The sequence below is a fragment of the Telmatherina bonti genome, assembly GCF_933228915.1.
Source record: "Telmatherina bonti genome assembly, chromosome: 12".
NCBI lineage: Eukaryota > Metazoa > Chordata > Actinopteri > Atheriniformes > Telmatherinidae > Telmatherina > Telmatherina bonti.
In genome coordinates, this window is record NC_136610.1 from 17,863,014 (window position 1) to 17,881,954 (window position 18,941).

An 18,941-nucleotide genomic window follows, 5' to 3' on the forward strand; every position below is an offset into this window, starting at 1 on the left:
GTGAGATGATCAGCAGAACTGAGTATGCGAGTTGCGCTGTGAACAACTTCCCAAATAAATCTGCAAACGCCAAACAGCTTATTCTGCTACTGGTTCTTGTTTGGTGTTATTTGTTTCATTAGATGATTGAAGTCTGTAGAAACAATACATATTGTCTGATCATCAATATTTCTTCATTAACTTAAAGGAAGCCTCAGTAACATCTGGAAGAACTATACACAGCCACATCAGCCTGGTACCTCCTGGTGTTGGTTACTAGCTTGATCTCACTGGGAAGGCATCCGTCTCTTTAACCAGCATTTATCCCAAGTCAGTCTGCGTGGTGATGTCGGTCAGAACTATAGACAGATCAATCATCTTCTCCACTTCCAAACTGTCTTAAAAACTGTGCATTGTCATCATGGAGGACAGAGTTCGACACCAGCCTGTGGAGATATGGGATTGCTACCAGCTGCAGAATCTCATCTCTATCTCTCACTGCAACAAAGTGTCACCAGTGGAGGAAATGCTGTTCCACATCATCACCCCACGTCCACCAAAAGCAGTCACGCTGTCATTGTAGCAATCAGTGTTGTGTTTTTAATGTCTTCTCCATTTTCCGACCCTTTGATCCAACTGCCATATGCAGGTTCGGAACATGATCTTCCTCCATTTCTCTATGTTTTAGTGCACTTGTTCCAGCCTATAAGGCACCTGGCCGTCAGCACCTGAGGTACCAGAAACTGAATACAAAAGTGAAGTGAACTTTTAGGTTTAACTGACAGAATAAGTTGTTTGTAAGGCACAACCCACATACTCAATTCCGTTACTCGTCCCACAAATGCATTTTCCTCATAGATATAACTGCATTTAAAGGCAATATGAGCAGGCTTTCCAACTGTAAGATTTATGGTCAAGAATCATTACAAGAAAAGAAATAATTGACCAAACATGAATTCCTTAACTTATAGTGCCAAATTTCCATGATTTTTGTATTCGCCGTCTAAACTTAATCAATAATTTTTTTTCTTTTTTTAAATCTAACCCATAACTGGCAGGAACTGACAGAAAGGTTAAAAGATTAAATGTTTATCAACAAAATTCTGACTCCAACACAATTCTTGTGCTTGACAGTCTGTGTTACGACACAATCACAAAACATATTATAATAATACTTAAAAGATATAAAGGTACGTAAGAAATTAATTGTGATAGTATTTCAGTGTATGCTTCTGGCTTTACCTCTCTGTCTGCCTAAAAGTGGGGGAGCTGTGAAAAGTGTTACTTCATCTGCTGGCTCACTTCCACACTGCAGAAAAATACTAATTAATAGCCTAATGTCTCCCAGCTCATAAAAACACAGAGATGGGAAGGAAAAAAAATAGAGAAAATAGGGAATTATATAAAGCAGGAAACCATGGGATTTGGGGAAGGGAAAAGAAAGAAAATGAAATGTCTCATGAGAGACAGACTAGCACATCGTGACAAAGATGATTTAAGATATTCAAAGTACAGATAATGGCATAGCGGGTTGACTAGAGGTGGCAGGAGAGGGAGGAAAGAAATAAAGGAAGGATTGAGTGGCAGTAGTTATGTGGTGGGAGAATTTCTGCAGCAGCCAGCTCCAGTTATTTCACAAAGCTTAATGTCTCATTTTGTGAGGCGCCCTGAATGTTTTGGTTTTTCTTCTTGATCCTCTAAAATACAGAGGAAAGGAGATACTAGGAATCAGATCTGTTAGAAAAGGTCTTAAACAAAATTTCAGACCTTCATGCTCAACTCAGTGATGTGCATTTATCCCTATGAGCTCAAACAAAGCCATCAAAGTGATCTCACACACACACATACACACACACACACACACACACATAAACACACAAGCAATCTGTGGTACCAAAGAAAAAAGAAATAAAAGTGCTTTTAGTGTTTTATTGTGGTGAATTTTTTTGTTCTATCTTATTTGTGATTTTATAGTTGTTTAGTTGATTTTTTTTTAAATGTGCATTTCAATTTTTTTAATGATTAAATATTTCCTTAAACTTAATGGAAGAATTATCAGAAACAAATTAATCTTTTTAGTCTCAACCAATTTGCAACTCTTATTTGTTATGTTAGAACATTTTTCAATCTTTGAGCTTAGTTTTCGCTTTTATGTGGCATGCAAAGGAAGAGATCAGACTTGTTTGTTTGCCAAAGCAAATACAGAATACAGAATATTTAATACAACCTTTTAAAATGGGTCATTTGGTCAGACATGCCTTCTGCAAATGTTACAGTAAGATTAGAATGAAAAAAAAGTGAAAGATGGGAGACCTCTGGAATGGTTGGCACTATGAGGTATTTTTTGTCTTAACCTTACGTATTTTAAGCCTTCAAGTAAATGTAAAAGGTACAACAAATTCTACAGATTGTGTGACAAGATGTGAGATAATTGCAAAACCTGGAAAATATACAACAAATTCTTGAAATAGCAAAATTGGTATAAACAATGTGCACGCACAACATGAAGCCTTGGATCAGAGAGATTCTGATATCCACGAAGTTTCTGGATTATTTCTGAGCTGTGTTGTGTGCAGGTGTCAGCTGCAGCTCTTGATTTGGAACTTGAAAATGAGAAAAGTTTAACAAAAACTGTAAAAATTGACCCCTCTGAGAATTATTAATTGAGGTCTTTCAGTACCTCCATTAACCTAAGAGCTGGGGTGTTTGGGGTACTAGCCCGTGGGTTTCTCAAAACAAAGTGGTCTTATGGGACTAGCGATTCAGAAAACTTAATGAACAGACATTACATTTCACCAACCTTGCCCAGCATAAGGACACCGGGGCACCGTCCAAACCTGGTCAACCCTCAGCACCTTGGGCTTGGCCTGGCTCAGCCACATGAGCTCAGCCCCTGCAGGGTGGAGATCCAGAGTCAGGTTCATGATGGATGACATTTCTCAGATTAGAGCAGGTTTGGTTCTGCCTCCAAGATAATAAGTTGAATTCAGATGATGCATAGCCTTACTTTTGCTCTACATTGATTAATCCCTATTTTATAGATATTTACTGTTTTTAACCAACAGAGGGCAGCAGCAGCGCTACAACTTGTGTGTCTTTATTATGGAGCTGAACTGACAATTTGGACAGCTGAAGGCAATTAAAGGGAAAACCATGAATACCTGTTGGTGGCTCTGTTATATTGTGGGGGACACACAGTTTGGGTCCATTTCAACCCTGAGAAGGAGGAGCCACTGCAGATTATTTTCACTGAGCATTTTTTCTATTTGAATCAAGTTTTTCTGTCATGGTGGAAGAATTCTGTTCAAGGTTGAGAATGCTCCCAATCCAAAAGCTAAGAGGCGCCATGGGATAGTTTACTGAGTGTAAAAAGAATGAAAATCACCTTATAAGTCCTTTATGGTCAACAAAGTATTGTGTGAAATTTTGCGCATTTGATTAAATAAAAATAATAATTCTTAACATTCTTTTTTGTCTTTTTTTCCTCTTTAAGTGCACAAAGGTATTCTGCAAAAAGATGAACATAAATGTGGTAATAATGGTGAGCATGAACTTGAACTTTTTGGCCTATAATTCAAGTCAAATCGACTTTTGAATAATTTGAGTTTTTCAAATCTGATTGAAACTATCAAAACATAGTTATCATTTTTAATTTATTGAAGAAGACCTAAAACATCGACTTTGTTCAATTTTCCCTAACTGAAGGAATTCTCAACATGTGTGTGATCATCTGACTGCCGGAACATTTATCCGACAGACTTTCTAAGGATGATGCATGAAGATATGGTTCAAATAAGACATGCCTCAAAAACCAACATATGATCGCAAAGTAGATCGTTAAATTGATAAATGGGCCGTGACAAAAAAAAGGAAGACTGGCTGGGAAATCTGCTAAAATGTGTGTACACCGCTACCGTGGGCTGAGAGTGGAGTTTTGGTCCTTGGTGTGGGAAACCAGTGCAAGAAAGCAGGGACTGCTTCTGGTGGAGATAAGAGACAAGTGAAAGTTTGTGGAGCTCTCTCACTCTCTTTTCTGGTGACATCAACAGAGGGAGAGCGAGAGAGAGAGGGAAGGAGGGAGAGACACGGAGAGAGGATTTGGGGGGAAACCTAAAGACAAATCGACTTGCCTCACTCGCTCTCACAACCTCCGGGTGTCTGAGTTGCGCCTCTGCTCTCTCAAAACTTTTTTCCTTTCTCATTTCAGCTACTCCTTAACCCTCACTTTTTGTTTGGAGGGATGTTCTGTGTTTGGAGGTGACAACTCAGCAGAGCATTTTCACCTTGGAAAGTTTAGGAGCCAGGCTGATAACTTATCAGAGACTTTGTGAATGGGGAGCATTTGGGGAATACTTTACGCATTGAACTAAGTGACGTACAGTTTAACTCCATGGTTATACAACATTTTCTCTTGTGTCACATGAAAATCCCTATTTTTTGTTTCTTTTCCATGGAAAGGAAGTCTTATAAGGAGTTTTTTCCTGATCGAATCACCCGAGAGAAAGTTTGGTGAACTTCTGCAGAAAGCGAACAAAATTTGGTTTCGGCTTCATTTTTCATTGCATCACAAAATCCTTCTTCTCTTTTATAGGATAATAACGTCCTGACCGTTTATTTTTCTTTTCTGCCTTTTCGGATTTTCAATTAACTTCTGTTGGAAGTAGTTTCAGTGGATATTATGCCTCCAGCCGGTCCAGAGAAGCGCGCCGCGCTCTGCCGGGTTTGGGCTCTGGTTTTCGCTTCACTGGTGTGCGCAGCTTCGGTGGAAGGATGCCCACATAAATGTAGCTGCTCCGGGTCGCATGTGGACTGCCAGGGTCTCAGTCTGAAGACTGTGCCCAAAGGAATCCCGAGGAATGCCGAACGCCTGTAAGTCCATCTGCATTACATCTGAAAGAAACTGTGGTCGCATTATCTGTCTAATCTCAGAGCCTTGTGACTTTATCGTGCACTTAGCCGTTTTGTGCTTTCCTATCACATCTATGTTTCTGGAAAAAACTTGATTGAACCTCCCGAACGAAGGGATATTAAATGCTTTCAGAGAATCGTTTCAGAACTTTATCACTTCATCATTAGTTTAACTCGGTTGAAGTATTAGATCCACCTGCACGACTTCTCCATGTACTACTAACATTCATTCATTTTGCAGCACTTTGCATCGTTGTCCCAGTGTCCTAGTGGTTCATATTGTATCAGTGTTTTTAAGAAAATATGATCATTTAGATATATTTATTTCGTTTAATTTGAATGGAAGCAAACAAACAAAGAGATTTAACAAAAATCCCCCCCCCCCCCCCCCCAAAAAAAAAAAAACGAAAAAAAACAAACAGGCAAAACTGTTTTTTACTTTGTAAGAAGTAAAGCTGGTTTTGGCTGACTTTTTGTGACATTTATGGCTGATAACTACTAAAACGAACCCAGAATTAATTTAAATTAGGGATAGAGTTTACTGGGAAATATAAAACCATTTTGATTATACACTGGATACTTGATGTGCATGTGCGTAGTGGAAAAATCACCAGTGAAAGAGCTTTTTAAGTCGTGACATAACTTTTACTCAGAATATTTGATGTTTTTCAAGCAAATAGAGAAGAAAAGTTTAAACGAGCTTGCTTCAGTGTCTTTATTTATTCCCATTTTCCCTGTTGGTTAAGGCAAAAAGTTTTTCAGTTTTTAGAAGTTCCTGACAATGGGCTAGATTCTCATTCTGCATCATTTATTTGCCTAAAATCCGAAACACAGCTTGACTTTCACCGCCTTTTCCCCTTGTTTTTTCCTCCCCAAACCTGGTGACAGTTAGTTTAAATGATATTCATTCCTCAGGCAGAGACAGACCCCTGACAGATGCTGCTGCCACCTCCTGCCTGATCCTGACACGTATACACCAGCGCAGCCACACACATGCCCTCACATACACACACCTTTGCTGTTAAGGTATGGAAGTGATTACATGTGATAACGGAGCAGCCAAAAGCCCCGCAGGGGATCAACAACAGACCTAACTCTGAGACAACAAACACAATCAGTAGGCTGTAGAAGAAAGTGGGGGGCAGTGTTTGTGGATGTGTGTGTGTGTAGTTCTGGTGGGTATGATTAGCATATGGGAGTGTATTTTTACTTTTGCATGGGTTTGTTTACATGTATGTTCTTGTGTTTCACTGGTGATTGTGTGTCTTGCCATGTATGTGCAAGTGTTAAGAATGAACGCCATACCTCCTCTATTTCATAGAGCTGCTGTGACCTCCAAGGACCTGCTGGCTTTCACACAGCAATCCCCTGAAGACATTTACACCCTAGAAAAATAAATAATTAGAGCGGGTTATGATGGGGAGGTGGGATAAGGTGTTCCTCTGCTTCTCATTGGGGGTCCCTAGGGTGGAATATTTGGGGCAGCAGTCGGCCCCCCCCTCTCCTTTTACTCCAGAAACTATGTGTTTATGTTTCCCTGATTTATCCGGGTCAGTGTTTCAGACATGACTTTGGCCAAGTTTTGCTCTTTTCCTCCCTCTTTCTCTTTCCCTTTGCTGGCCTTCACTTTTTCTCAGCAGATATGTTTTAGGGAGGATGGGAATATTAAAATTAATATTTCATTTGTAAAGGTCATGACAGATTGCACTTTATATTTTCACTTTTTTTTTTTAGGAGAGATGAGCATTATTACCCCAAGCAAGGACTGGAGTTTGCCAGCTGACATAATGTCCTGGTGGAAATCACATTTTTGTGACAAAATGACAAAGTTTCATGAATGAAAAATCTAAATATAGATCTTTAGCATTAAGGATTTAGATAGAACACAATAATGAGTAATTATGCTAATGTGTTGGTCACGGTCTTCACAAATTATACTTTCTTTTAGAATTTAATGTTGTATTTGCTCTTGTAATACAAATGGTTCATTTGTGATTTTCTTAAGGCCAGTGTTACAATACCTGAAGTATTTATACCAACAAAACTTGCGATCACAACACTAACATGTACCAGAATGTAATAAATCTGGTTTTTAAGCAGTTTCATGGTGGCAGGATGTCCATTATTTTCAGTGGCCGTACAGGGCTACAAAGCTGAGCTGACTGGTTGACTATTGCTGTGTATCATTGCCAGTGTTCAGAACATAGTGGTTAGATGAGAGGAAAAACCAACATACAGTGACTCAGAAAGGTTTTGGGCCACAAAGCTCTGCTTGAGTAGTTTCAATGTGCCTTTACATTGGTTCAAGTTGACTGAGCTCAACTGAGGAGATGGCGAGTCCAACCACAGCATATAGGTAAAACCATTTAAATCCTCAAACCATTTAGTTTATTCATTTCAGGTTGGAACACTGTCAATATTAGAGAGATAGAGAGAGAGACTCCTGTCAGAGTACAAATGTGTTTTTGCAGATTAAAGTTAATATTTCATTGTGATAGAAATCCTATTTATCCATACTTTAGACTTTTCTCAAATTCTAATTATGTAAAAAAGCTAATTGACTTTTACATTCAGTGCAAATGATGCCATGCAAATGAACTGATTGAGAACAATCCGGAAGTATTTATTCCTCAGAATTTTGAACAAAACAAAATCAAAAGACACATTTGGGTTTGTGCTTTCACCTTAACTTGATTGGAAAATCTCTCATTGCTGCTACATTACTCCCTCCTTTTTATCACTCTCTTAAAGCACATGTACAGAGTCAAACTAATGCAGACTCTGAAGAAGAATTCGGACTCTTGAGAGTGTTACTGAAAACAAATGCAGAATAGTGTTTAGGCATAGGCATCCACTGGTTCTGATAAAGGAGCTAAGAAAAGGAATGCATAAGAAAAAATTGTAAAACATTACTATGAAAGTTATACAAATGTCATTTTTTTCATGAAAAAAGAAGCACACAGCTACTTCGAACAGATGGAAAATGCCTGGCACTGTGAGGGCATAAAAACCATCAGCGGCATAGTTAGTTACTCCCAATCTTCACACCACCTTATAACTTTCAGACTAGCTCCGCTCTGGTACGTAAAGGGTGAGCAGCCATCCACCTGTCATAACCACAGAGTCAATCTCTTTAAAAGCCAGGTTTTCCTCACCAAACAGAGCATTGGGAGGGGTTAACGAGAGAAAAACACTGGTGACCTCAACTATCCACTCGACACACACATTCATAGTCACAGCCGGCTTTGCAGATTACCTCAGGCCAGCCAATTCTGTAATGTCCTCCTTGGGAAGCCACTTGAGACCTCATTTGCATCTAATTTGAGTGGAGGGTTTCGGGGAGGGGGGAGGGCTTAACATGCTTAACGAGGCGGGGGTAAAAATGAATTGGAAAACTGGGACTGCTTTTCTCTCATGGGTTCACTTCACACCTGCCCTACAGGGATGGTGCAGACACACAAAAACCAACACACACCCTGGAGTGTGTTCTTTTTTCTCTTTCTTTAGAGCTGCAACTTGCGAATTGTTGCCTAACTGCTGTGAAATGTCAAAGAAGTGACCACTGTTAACTCTAGAGGGAGTTTTCAACTGGATGAACTGGAGGAAACTAGGTTTTTTTTCCCTTTGAGTGCATTTCTACAAATGCGTGTGTTTAGTTTTATGCCAGCACGTTTTTAGCAAGGTTTAGATTACTCTATATGTGTATGTATGTCTGTGCTGCGTGTTGGACAAGTATGTGTGGGTCTCCTGCTGAAGGGGCTTGCTGCTGGAAACAACATGCACGTAAAGCAAACTATAGAAAAACTCATTTTGATTTTAACTGCCCATTCTTCTGTTCCTTGGCTAACACCGCACGAGGAAGTTTTGGCAAGTTCTTTACAAGCAACACCTTCTCTGCTTTCTCTAGCCTTGCCTGGCTCTTTCTCTCTTTAAGTTACTTCACTTTCCTTTCCAACTCCTCATCTTTATCCCAACTTTATTTCTCTTTCCCACACCTTGTGGTTTCTCTCCCTATCCTTTTTGTCTTTCATTAAGTTCACCATTGGGCCAGTCAGCCATCTTTACTGATTCATTATATATCTTCTCCAGTACCAGCACTTTCCCTGACTTTCAAACCCTCTTTCAACACACACACATAAACACTTTCAAAGGCACCAACAGTTTGCCAGAAGCATCTCTCCAGTGGAGTTTTCACAGCTCCCATTCCCCCTCTTTGTGCCAACCTACCACTGTGCACGCAACAGTGGATACTGCTGCTGGATTGTGTGTGTTTTTGTGTGCAGAATGGACACAGAATCCAGCCCATACTCCTGGCTCTTATCAAAGCTTGGTGTTGATTGGTCAGTGGACACTGTAACCACCACACCCTCAGCTATGAGACGGTGTTTCATGGTGGGACTGGAATTTGTGTGCTTGGGTGTGAGCGATCTTTCTGCATGTAGCAGATCTGCAAAGTTGCACTGACACAATTACAGTCCCCTAAAGATGTTGGGGATCAAGTGAAGTCTACTTTGACTTCAGCCTGCTGCACTCCCTTAACTTGTGATCTGAACATTTTTCTGATCTAACTACAAATGTTATAGCGTTGTAGTCGAATGCTAACCACACCAAACAAAGCTGATAGTGCAAGCCTGAGACGTATTCCAACCGTTTCAGTACTTCCCATGATGTCTGCTAACTATGTCGTGCTGGTAAATTGCCAGCTTTTGTAGAATACAGAGAGCTAGTTTAGTTGGTGAGTTTTACTGCAAATGTGTGCCACTTTGAGCACATTGCTTTAATAAAAGACAATTCTTTTTAATAAAACTTCAGTAAAAGTAAATTATTTGGTAAACACCATCAATCCATGAAGAATGTTCTTTACTCTAATCATAGGAGGTAATACAGCAGAGTGTTATTGCTACAGCAGACAAATATAAACTAAGAAGTGTATTCAACAATGGGCTTGCTGTTCTCAAACGGCCTCTGCTATGCCTATTATCTGTAGCCATCTTGTGGTATCCTTTTTGCCCCTTTCCAACTATATTTGAATCAGCCAAGGGATACTAAATGGCTCAACCAACGTTTCGGCTCCAGTTCTAGGTCAGTGGGTGATATTCTTTTCCCTAAATTTCTTCAGCGTGCGGGCAGTTGACCTTTCTATATAATGATTTTAGCCTGCTAAACAAGCAGCCAGCTGGCACTGACAGTGGGTACTGCCCTTCTGGGAAATGGAGTAAGCTGAATGCCACATTAAAACACACAAATATATTCCGTATTCACATTTATTGTGCACACAAATACAACACAGGTGCACAAAAAGGGAAAGAGGCTCACACTTGCTCATATATATTCATGGAAAACAAGGCATGTGTATGAAGATGTATGAATTAACTAGCAAGAAATTGGCTCAGTGCTGCAGTTTTGAGGACCAGCCTGCCTGAACCATGCTTTAAAATTACAAAAACTGTTTTTTTTGGGGGCAGCATTGTCTGAAATGACAAGAAAAAAAAAAAAAAAACCCACCAAAATTGATTGACTGGGACCAAACATGCAAGTTATTTCCCTCCAGCTGGCTCATTCACTGCAAGTAGACATCAACATCATATTTGTGCAGTGTTTTCACTCCAGTCATCAAACATAACACAGTTTTTCACAAGAAGGTGTCCAGAATGAACAATGGGGGAGGCACCAAGTGCCACTTCATCCCTTTGCCTCACTGGATAGTCTGTCTGCCTTTGCACTGCAAGCAAAATGCACCTAGCTTTGCTTGGAAGTGAAGCTACACCCATGGTTATTGACTGGACCAGAGTTTACTTATTAAATCCACACTGAGTGCATATGAGTGCCCACCCTACTCCAAATGAACCATGGAAATGGACCGGACTTTTGTTTGGAGAGGACTAAACAGTGGTATAAATGCAACCATATGCATGTTCATCCCCTCACCTGATTCATATCAACCCTGGTTTTAGCTCCAAAAGAAAAGTAGTCAATCCAATTTATAAGGTTTTTGTTACTTAAATAATTATTTCTTTTGTGTAGATGGCAGTAAATTATATCAGTATATTCACTTCGTTCTGAGAGTGTTGGTAGAAAACACAAGAAATGAGTGGTCAGAGAATGAAACATACAACTGCACTAAGTACTTGCAGTCAATTAGTGGGGCTATTCAGTACTTTTTATTCGAAAAGACACATACTGATCACATCTAAGTGTGCCGTTTGACCAAAAGTTGAACCACAATGAATGTATCAGCAGCTATACGTGAGATGTGAACAATTTAAACATTAATTTCACAGTTTGCCTTCATGTCCTCTTCAAAGTGAGTTTTGCTAACCTTGGGGTCAGTTTACCACCTGCATGATTAGCTGCTGCTTTGGAAACTTTGCTTTTTCCTTTTTTCTTTAGAAAACCTTCTGTATTAAACGACCTCTGCGATTAACCTGCAGTGTAGAGTTGTGTTACTATTACAGATACGAGTGATGATTTGATGATGACTTAGAAAAACAAGAGTTAGGAAAGTACAATTTTTCTTTTAAACTTCAAACAACTCTTTGATGTTGGAAGAACCAGCTAAAATAATGTCAAAGTAAAAAAAGAGTTTTTTTTTTTTTTTTACAAAGATAGCATGAGAGGACACGCACACTCATACAAAAATAAAAAAGGTTCAGACATAATACAGATTTAGATTTGTAATCATGAAGGACATGGAAAACGTAGCATGTAAGCCCACACACACATTGCACGCTCATCATTGGGCAATCACCGGCAAACGGTTGACTCTCATGCTTTCCCAGGATAAGACGTGCAATTGGTTGTAGATGGAAACTTTGACGTTTAATGAGAGAGAGAGAAAGAGAGTTTATGTCACATAGAAACAACCCAGAGTCACGAATGAACTTCGGTGACTCTGCTGAGACAGAAGTCCTCAGACCCAGGCTTAGACAAGACTAACAGTAGATATGTGAATAATATTAGAAGGAACATATACGTTTGGATGCATGTGTGTGTGAGCGGTACGCTTGGAATAATTTGATGTTAACAAGCTCTGCCACTGTTTTGTTAGGCCACTGTCACCAAAGCAACACATTCAATCGCTTCCTCAGGGACTATATTTTGTGTGTTTCCGTATGCAGTCCTTCGCTACTTGTGCACATATGCATGTTTGTATTTATTTGTGGATATGCAGCATGAGAGTTACACTTATAATTTTCCCTTTCCAGTCCCCAACTCATCTAAGCTCTGAGTGACAGACTATTTATGTTGTGCTGGAAATTTGTAGAAAAATGGTCATTGGGTTGTGTGTGATTGTGCAGCTGCGTGTTTCTCTTTCTGTCTCTCAAGCTTTGTCTCTGTCATTTACATTTGGTTTCAGCCTCTCATTCTTCTAAATCTCTCCCTCATTCTTTTATGCTCTTTTTCACTGATGAAGCAACAGTTAGGCTTACTCTTGTCAAGTAGCCTCTTGGCTGCAAAACGACCCCTAAACTCCTTACACCATCCTCTATGTACTTGCAGTGCAGTTGTTGTTGAGCCTGACAAAAGCAGCCCAGGCCTATTAACTCTGGCAGAAAAGAGCTGATCAAATACAGCAACCCCTTTGGCTTCTTACTCAAAAAAGAAAGCAGTGCTAGAAATGCGGGGAAGCCTCTTGGTTAACAGCATCACCAAACTATGGATTTCCTAATAGGCATCAAGATTGAGTGAGGACAATGAGGGGAAAAAAAGAAATACATTATGGCAGGAAACAACCAACTGGTGGTTAAAGATGAAGATGTTCTTTCAGACAAAATATTTAGGAAAAAAAGGAGAGAAATCTAAATTTGGAAAAAACATAAGTGAACATGAGAAAACAACTGAGCCAGATTAAGATGGTCTAAACCAAAGCAGAGAGAAAACAAGCATCCCTAAGCCTGCTGTAAGGGAAAGTTTTACAGAGTAATTGTTTCTACAGCATTTTTGCTCATTGTATACTGACAAGGAGCAGCTCCAGTTTGATAAAAATGTTAACTGTAACAATGGATCCGAGAAGTGCAAACCACCCACACACTATCTGGTAGTTGAAGCAAACAAGTAACACCAGGCAAACCTTTGTTGTTGTACGTATCCAATGTGAACTTCAGTCAGTAAAATGTCTTGTAAAATGTCAGAATGTAGGTTTGATTATGATGTTTGCCAAACCCATGTTTAACCACCTTACCAATTAATCTATTTATGAAAATAATAGGGTGGTAAAGGTTGAACATCAACCTACCTACTTACTTTACCCTACCTACCTACTAGTTTAAAGAGTAAGAGTGGATAGGGTAGGTAGGTAAGTTAAGGGTGCTAATATACATCTGAAAAGATGGAAGATACATTTTTTTTTCTGTTATCTCTATCATATATATTGTCAATGGAGTTTGGCACCCTTCATGTGACGGTTGTTGACGCTCCCTTCTGATTTGGCATACTGATGTACGTAGCATTAATGTGTTGTATCTACTCAATCTCCAACTGCATTAGCAGCTTCCACTTGCGGATGTTGGAACACTGAGCTACAAGTTGTTTTTTTTTCTAATAACCACGACAGTTACTAGCATAGTAGCATTCCAACAATGCCCTGTTCGCATGTAGTTTCCAAGCTGTAGCATTAAGGGTCTTGCCTAAGAGCCCAACTGGAAGGTGTTGTGTGCGGTCTGGAGGGTATCTGACTGGTCTATCATTCAGTTTAGAGGTACCCTAGTGAATTTGGTTCGCTGGTATGGTGTTATATGTACATATAAATAGAGCTATGTAAATACCTTGCACCTCTAAACCTGCAGGATTCGTTGTTTCCAAATGGAAAATAGATGCTCTACCAACTGAGCTACCCAGCTGTATAATTTTGTTTTTTTCTCTTTGTATGGAGACAAAATGCTTAAATTTGAAAATGTTTCATTTCTCTCTAACCTTAAGTTTTAAAGTCCTCTGTATCCTTATCCATCAACTTTTTTTTTGCAGTTCAGGGGAACAAAAGGAGTTATGCCACCAAGGGGGAGGCAGAATGCAACCTGGCCATATCATCAGTCTGCCATGAGGCCATCAATGAGATAAACACCCATATATGCTTACACTCATTCTTAAGTTCAATTTAGAATGACCAATTAAGCTAACATGCAGATTTTTGGAATGTGGGTGGACACCAGAGGACCAACACTAAGATTAAAATCTAGCCACGGCTTCACTGAGAAGTACTAACTGTGAAAAATAATACTATTTAAAGGTTTGTTTTCTGATTTTGGCCAGATTTTATCATCACTGTTCCTGAACATATCATCCACATCTTACATCACCTGAAAACATGTTCTATTTAGAGTCAGTCTGAAACATATTTGTCCTCTAATGTGCCTCCTTCTTTGGATGAAACATTTTATATTGTTTTATTAGGCTCCTCATGTTTTCTAAGTTGAATTCCCACTAATGTAACCATATGTGTTTATAGGAAAGCCTTTGCAGATATATCATATACCAACATGGGAAGTGGATGAATTTCATCTTTACCAAATTCAGCTTTGAATCAAACTTGCTGCCTGGCCTGTCTCTGGTGACACACTCACTAAAATGTGGAGCTAAAAGGAAAAGGAAGACGGCAATTAGGATTCCTCGTGTAACTGGGAGATTTAGAGAGCGAAATTGAGCATAGATAGATGGAGAGCAAGAAAGCAGGAATGAGAAACTGAAGCATTACAAGAGCTTTCTGAAAAAAAAAAGAAAAAAAAAAACAACACATGAGATTAGGAGAGGAAGTGGATGCATTTGGAAGCTAAACATTGGATGAAGGACAACAAAGGATGGCAGGAAGATAATGGATGAAGGGAGATATGGATGTAATGCCTGATGGAGTGAGAGAAAAAGTGTAAAGTGGAAACTGCAGTTCTTTTGTCAATGTTTCTGTCCAAGATGGAGAAAAGAGATGAAACAGGTCATGAAAACAAAAACCAAGACAGACCAAGATAGGAATTTGAAAGTCAAGGTAAGAAAAAGAGCATGTGCCCAGGCAGCAAGCTAACAGATATTCCATCCATGTAGCATTTTATAGTTGACCACAGTGGCAGCATCGGTCCAAATTTTCATTCCATGAAGCTCTTGGGAGTTACATGATCTGTCATTTGTTTAACATTCCTCTCTAATATTTATTTATCAGTTTTTTTTCTGTCATTTGTGTGTGTGTACTGCTAATAAGCCTGTGCTATAAGTACGTTAGCCTCCCCATACCCTATGAGACTTACACATTATACTCATACGTGTGTGTGTTGTATAGTATGTGTGTTTAGTCAAGCTGAATGCCAACCCAAAGCAGCCAGACTTTAAGGTTCATTGGCTTCATTGCTCTAGGGTTAGATGTCTGTGTGTGTGTGTGTCTTTGTTGCATAGTGTATTAATTCCCTGCACACCTGCTGTTTGCATTCTTGTGTTATCCTCTTGTCGCAAACACACACACAAACACACAAACACATAAACACATGCACACCTTACCTCAGCCTGTAATGGGAACAAACAGCGGTTAGGGCTTTTGTATTAAGGCCTTGTTGGCTTTCTGACTGCCAGCTGGTCAGTTAAATTTAAAGCTAAGTTTAGCTTTACTGCAGGGGTGGGGTGGACACCCAAGTTTTAACAGTCCAGGTGCGTAAAAATGGCTGCTTAACTAGTTTTTAGCTGTCAAAATTCACTGCAGTTCAACTCTTTCTGTGAGATCTTTCCACTATCAAGCTTGTTACGGCCAAATCAGCAAACTAAAATACTGAGGACCCGCTTTCTTTATCCCTTTGGTGGCAGCTGCTTCATAATCACTGGTTCATTCTCCAGCTGTGTGGTCGAGAGCTGAAATGTAATTACCAGTTTTATTCTTATTTACTGTATGTGTGAATTATGATGTGACAGTGTTGCATTATAATCTGCTCACTAATATATGTATCAAAAACAAAGCATTTGCTGAAGTTCAGAATATAGAAAACCAGCTCTTAGTTTGGGTTGCAATGATAAAACTTTAAAGTATGTATAAAAAACATAGAATTGACCATATTAGTGATTGCATGAGGCAGTTTTCATAAGGCGACTATTTGCGGTGTGTGTTTTAATACTTCATCATCAGTTGGTGGGCCGCTTGACAAGTTTATCTATTTTCTGTAACTTTCCAGCCCATCGTGTTTCCGTCCTGGCAGCAGCATCCACTTTCCCAGTTTTGTTTGGGCCAGTGTCAGATAGGGTGATGTCGTTGTGCTTTACCTGGAGCTGTATCCTCACTGTTTGTTTGACTGCAGAGTGGTCTCCCTGGTGAGACCAGGAGTTTCCGACGTTAACAACAGAAAGATGAAGATAAGGATGGAGAGATTAGAGGTGGGAACAGAGAAAAAAAGCAAAGGCTAGGAAAAATGTGGCCAACTGTAAAAAGAGTGAAAGATTGAGATAAAAGAGGAGAGATTACGGGTGGAGAGAAAAACAGATGAAAGCGTAGAAAAAGTGTTTAGTCAACTGTGAAACAGCGAACGATAAGGCATGAGAGAGAGGTGGGGAGCACTGTAAAAGAGAGGGAGATTAGAGAGAAATACAGAAAGTGGAGAGGAAGCCTGGGAACATGAGGTGAAGCAGGCTGTGAAGGACTGACAGAAAGGAATGGCTGGTGAGAGATCTAAGATAGATGGGGGGAGGGAGCAAGGGCATAAAGAAAAAAGTGAGAGATTGTGGCCAAATGTCAAAAGATAGTGACAGATAGCAGAGAGGGGTAATACAGGGAGGAGAGGATGGATTAAGGTGAAGAGGTGGCAAATAGAACTTTTCAGATTGGATGCTGCATCAGAGTCACTCAAAAGTGAGTGGATACCTAGAATTACATATCAACACAAAGAAAAATGGCTTCTTTCATCACATGGGACACTTTTTCTGCAAGTTCAGAATTATAAATCAAAAGTATGTCAAGTTTTTCTTTATATAAGAGAAGGCTTGTGAAATAATTGCGAGTACTTGGCTTGGGAGAAGTAGGAACACAAATCAACTATTACACAGACCGTGTAGTACTTTGACGACACCCAGCAGCATCTAGTAGGGATGACCCTTTACCAGCTCCCTGTTAAAAACTCTCATCTTCATGCTTCAACATTTTATGACTCTAGATGATGTCACTATCCAATCATGATACAGGTTTAAAAGTAGTAAAATGAACCTTTTCGATGCATTTTTAATTTTTTATCATCATTTCTCTTCTGCTTCTGATAATGTTTCCATTTCCTTAGAAATACAGTGACATTGATGCTTACAACGAAATGTTGTTGATAGTTTCCACACTTAATTAGAACAAAAAGAAGTGTTCATAGGATCAGACCCCATCCTGCTCACTTTGAAACGTCCGCTTTAGTTCAGGGATAAGTTCACTTTGACCCAGAAACTTTACATTACTTTGGAAACTTTACATAACTGAGTTACTGACAACTGCATATTTTATTGCTAGTTGATGGTAGTTTTTGACAGGTGACATAAAACAGTCTCTATCAAAACATTGTAATTACACAGTTTCAAGCTTGAATTGTGAAACTATTTCATATTGTAAGTATGAGGAAGCATTCTTCTTTGACAATTCTCAGTGAGAACAGACTGAATATCCACAACTCAGACTAAATCTGCACAATATTATTTCGGTAATTTGATCCATTGCTATAAAGTATTAATAGTGTATTTTTATGTATGTAAAAAAGAAATAATTTGCAGATTTTTTGAGGCAGTTTTCCCCACCACCCACTGTTTTTACATATGAAGAAATGTGAACCTCACATTAAAGAACCTGATTATGATTGAGGCCAGCTTCCCCTCTGTGCCTTTGTTGTATAGGGAATGAATCATTTATCAGTAGAGTCATACATATGACCTCTGATTTGATCAGATTAGATATTGAAACTATTCATTACCTAGGAGCCCTTTTCAGGACACCCTGGTGTGTATTGGACTCTGTTTTGGACTTGAGGGAAGCACTGGTCTCATCTACACCAGCACTCCCTGTCTTAGGCCACGGTATGGCTCTTATTAGCAGTCCTTGCCCTGGCAGTGCGGGGAAGCCTTTTGAAACCTAATATGGTCTTAAGTCAGATTTATAAATGTTTAGGTGTATTATGAAAAACACACACACTGGCTGCCTTGGCAAACCAAAACTCTGTTTATGTGTGACTGTGTTGGAAAGTGAAGGGGGAAGATATGTGTATCAATAGGAGGCTAAATGGTGTGTCTTGTTTGTACCCTAACTGTGTGTGTTTCTTTTTCCTTGTTTTAATTCCTCCTATGCGACAGCGTTTCAATAAACAGCATACTTGTTTAAGGGAAGCCAGTCTATACACACACCCACACACACCAATACACACACAAGGATGTCAGGTCCTATTGCAGTATGTATACATTGTGCAGTCATAGTTAAAACAGATTGAATGACAGCCAGGAAACATGATAAGCTTTTAAACTGTGATGATGGAGAGAGAAAATAATTTCATTCCACTTTTTCCTTTTTTCTCTGAAAGTTTTGCCTCACTAATTCACTGCAACACGGGCCTGATGTGGGCTAATGTTCTCAGTGCCTGTAGAGTAGGAGTGTTTGTACATTTTGCCTTCTGTTTGTTTGTGTTTGTGTGTTTGTCTGTTTGCATGAATCTGTGTGGGCTCATATGCTGTGGGGCATTCTCACGCTCTGTCCTGCTGCCACTAATCTGTCTGCATGGAAACAAAGAAATGCTACATATCTGTATTCCGTGGATCTACACAAATATTTCTCTGCTTCATTGTATTTATTCAATGGTGATATTAGGCGATAGTATACTGAGTTGTATTTACTTGGAAACTGCAAGTCTGATTTGTGACTTCTGCTTCTTTTTGCAGGGATTTGAACAGAAATAACATCACCAGAATCACTAAAGTGGATTTTTCTGGCCTGAAGAACCTCAGGATTCTGTAAGTGTGTTTGTTTGTTTGTTTCAATAAACACTCTTAGTGATATCAAATTTAGTGCTGCTAAATCCAGAACTCTTTAGAATTTTGTAATTTTTAGTATTAATTCAAAATATTTTTCAGTTATG

At 39.3% G+C, this 18,941-nt stretch overlaps 1 protein-coding gene across 1 annotated transcript in view; it reads left to right on the forward strand.

Moving 5' to 3' along the window:
- Positions 1 to 4,657: 4,657 nt before the first annotated feature.
- Positions 4,658 to 18,941, forward strand: part of slit3 (slit homolog 3) — a gene marked incomplete at both ends in the record, with an annotated part of 245,648 nt that continues 231,364 nt past the window's right edge. The window contains 2 exons of the mRNA XM_079250218.1: positions 4,658 to 4,848; positions 18,745 to 18,816. Coding sequence (XP_079106344.1) covers positions 4,658 to 4,848; positions 18,745 to 18,816 — 263 coding nt within the window. The remainder of the gene's footprint in view (positions 4,849 to 18,744; positions 18,817 to 18,941) is intronic.